The sequence below is a fragment of the Terrapene carolina genome, unplaced genomic scaffold (genome assembly GCF_002925995.2).
Source record: "Terrapene carolina triunguis isolate 2854851 unplaced genomic scaffold, T_m_triunguis-2.0 Scaffold231, whole genome shotgun sequence".
Taxonomy (NCBI): domain Eukaryota; kingdom Metazoa; phylum Chordata; order Testudines; family Emydidae; genus Terrapene; species Terrapene triunguis.
Window position 1 is genome coordinate 18,043,378 of NW_020664582.1, and position 3,085 is coordinate 18,046,462.

Genomic DNA, 3,085 nt, shown 5'->3' on the forward strand with positions numbered 1-3,085 from the left:
TCCCCCCTCCCCAGGGACCTTCTCCGGGGCCCTGCCCAGGGAGAAGCTGCTTGTAGCGGTGCCAACTGGGTATCAAACGCCGCCAGCCCCGTCAGAGGGGAACTCTCAGCTGCCCGCTCCCCAGGCGGGACTGTCCGCTGGCGCAGGGGAGAATCGGGGACCCTAACACCGCGCATGGAAACAGTCTGAGCAGAGCAATGACATGCCGTGAGATGCTGATGCATCCAGAGTCCAGGCACAGATGTTTTCTTGTTGGAGGAGAACTGATCGTTTGACAATGTAAGAATCGTGCTATGAGAAGGAGGGAAACAGGCTTTCTCCGAGTGATGTTTAGCCTGGGTACATACAAGTCCTGGTACTCTCTGCTTGCGTTAGTCTGATCCCCTCTACCTTAATGAAGTTCCTGTGTCTGCTGCCTGCCTCACAGTCAGCTGGGCACACTCTGCCTGCAATGGACCTTTGGCTCCTCCAAATTGTGATCAAGCTCTAATGCAGTGCAATGTTCAGATGGGTGACAGCAGTACAGGCAAGTGTAGCTGAGGTCTTAGTTTGGTTCAGTTACCTGAAAAGGTGGAGACACTGACCTAGACAAAGCCCTGGTGTGTTACCTGACTCGCTGAAGCAAACCATGTAATATATAAGCACCCTTCCTTTTCTGTTCCATTCATAAAGCTTAGTAAGTAATTTGTATTCACAATGGATTGTTTGTGAGCATCTTCTGAAGGGACAAGTGCTTGTGGCTATCAGTATAATATCTGTAAAGACATTGTTCCTAGAAATATCACTGCAAGTGACCTGAAAAGCCTTTCCCCCAACAAAAATATGAAACCCACTTGCCGGTTAGAAGCAGCTATCAGATAATCACCATCGTTTTATATGGGGAGGTTAAAAGCAACCTGCAATCTCAAATTAGAAAGTATTTGGAAGACATCACACTTTGTCAACTAAATAAAGAAAAAGAAGTTTAATTTCCCAACATTTTATTAAAAAACTGATTCTGCCAAAAGATACTTTATTGCAAAGATGGAATCTTGCAACGGAGCAGTAAAGTTTGCTGTAAACAAGCTTTAACCCAATAAGAAAACTCCTGTCACATTAAAACCAGAGGGATTTTCCAGAATAAGTGTACTGCCCATTGAGAGTAGCTGAAAGCATGCTGTTCAACAATCCTTTCTAGGCTTAAAGTGACTTGGAAAATGTCATTTTAGGAAAATTAATCTTTGCTAAATATTCATAAGGATTTTTTCTGTTATCATTTATGAATCATGTAATGTGGTAGACATACAAGTTATATGTTTCCTCTTGTTTAATCCTCTTCTCTTGTCAGAATTAAATGAAAACCGGAGAGTATTCTCTTCGGTCAAGTCTCTTGAGTTTAGAATGACCCACCTGTGCTATCAGAATTGTTCCTTTTAACATTTCTAAATAAATTACTTAGATATTCCTAATGCTTTTCTACACCTGTTAAGCAACTTATGTTTATTAGCTATGAATAGCAAACGTAAAGCCAAACATTTAAAAGTAACATTAAATAATAAAATCACTAGGGTTAGAGGACAGCAAAACTTCTGTTGACTTATATGCAATCAGGCTGGGTCTTGGAGTTAGAGATGCTAAAGGTGAATCTTGCGTATGCTGTAGTTCCTTTGTAAGCTCTAGTAGCGATAGACAGGTAAGTGCCCAGTTGTACAGGTATTCAGCTGGAACTGAGTTATTCTTCCACACCTCTTCTCTAGGTATACCTAAAACAAACAAAACCATAACACCGAAGTCCATTTCAAAATTAGGGCCAGTGCTCTAGCATGACCCACTAGCATAGATCACTGTACCCATGTGGAGTCCAAAAGTTAGTGGAATATTGCACAAGCTTAGGGGCCCCATACTAGCAGATTCTGATGCAGAATCATGACCTAGATTTCTCACTTACTGAAGAAATCCAAAGTGAGCATCCCAAGAGTCAAACTGCAGTAGGAAGTTCCTACTTTAAGACGAACTACAACCATACTTTCTAGCTGGATGAGAATTAGTAACCATCATCCACTGCTGCATTATTGATTGCCCAACGTAGCTTTTCTGCAATAGAAACATGCTAATATTCCATGGCTGTTTATAAAGTAGTAATTTGCCTTTTCAATCCATTGAATTTGCTTTACAAATGCTATAGATTTTTTAAAATGAGACAAGCAGCATTCATGATTGGTATGTTAGAACGCTGACACCTGCTGGGAGCAAACAAACCCTCTGGCGTTACTGTCTGACTTTTCTGTGCAGTGTAGTTGTAGCCTTGTCCATCCCAGGATATTAGCGAGACAAGGGGGTGAGGTAATATCTTTTATTGGACCAACTTCTACTGGTGAAAGAGACAAGCTTTTGAGCCACAAAGAGCTCTTCTTTGTCTCTCTCACCAACAGATGTTGGTCCAATAAAAGATACCTCACCCACCTTGTTTGACTATTAGACAGCAAAGTTCATTCTTGTCCTGTTAGATGTGTTTGCATGTCTTTCAGTTTGGATGGTTGGAATGAATCAGCCCTGTAAATATGCTGGAAAATTCAGGTCTGGGTTCAATAGGGCAAATCAACCGAGTTTCACCTGGGCTGAACTTGGCCTATTGAGTTTTAAAAGGTCCTTTTAACATGTGCATGGTTGAACCAAAGAAACGAATACACTTGTGTGTTGTGCGCGCATCCAACTGTGCGTTGACCCAAAGACAAGGTAATGACATAGGCATGGCAGAGTCAGGTAGAAAGACCTGTTGAAGGGTAAATACAAATATTTGATATTATATATTAAATTCCTTTGATAGTCGTTTTTAGAGTTGTAGGAAGGTGACTATGGGCTGGTCTACACCCAGCCGCTAGTTCGGCGGCTGGGGATCGAAGTTCTGGGCTCGACTTATCGCGTCTGGTCTGGACGCGATAAGTCGAACCAGGAAGTGCTCGCCGTCGACTGCGGTACTCCAGCTCGGTGAGAGGAGTACCGCGGAGTCGACGGGGAGCCTGCCTGCCGCGTGTGGACCGCGTCTGAACCGCGGTAAGTTCGAACTAAGGTATGTCGACTTCAGCTACGTTATTCACGTAGCTGA

General features: G+C 43.0%; 1 protein-coding gene across 1 annotated transcript in view; it reads right to left on the reverse strand.

Annotated features, from left to right (window-relative positions):
- Positions 1-6: 6 nt before the first annotated feature.
- Positions 7-3,085, reverse strand: part of EFCAB5 (EF-hand calcium binding domain 5) — a 50,344-nt gene continuing 47,265 nt past the window's right edge. Inside the window, 2 exon segments of the mRNA XM_029912535.1 lie at positions 7-1,533; positions 1,536-1,742. Of these exon segments, the coding sequence (XP_029768395.1) occupies positions 1,487-1,533; positions 1,536-1,742 (254 nt within the window). The 3' untranslated portion in view covers positions 7-1,486.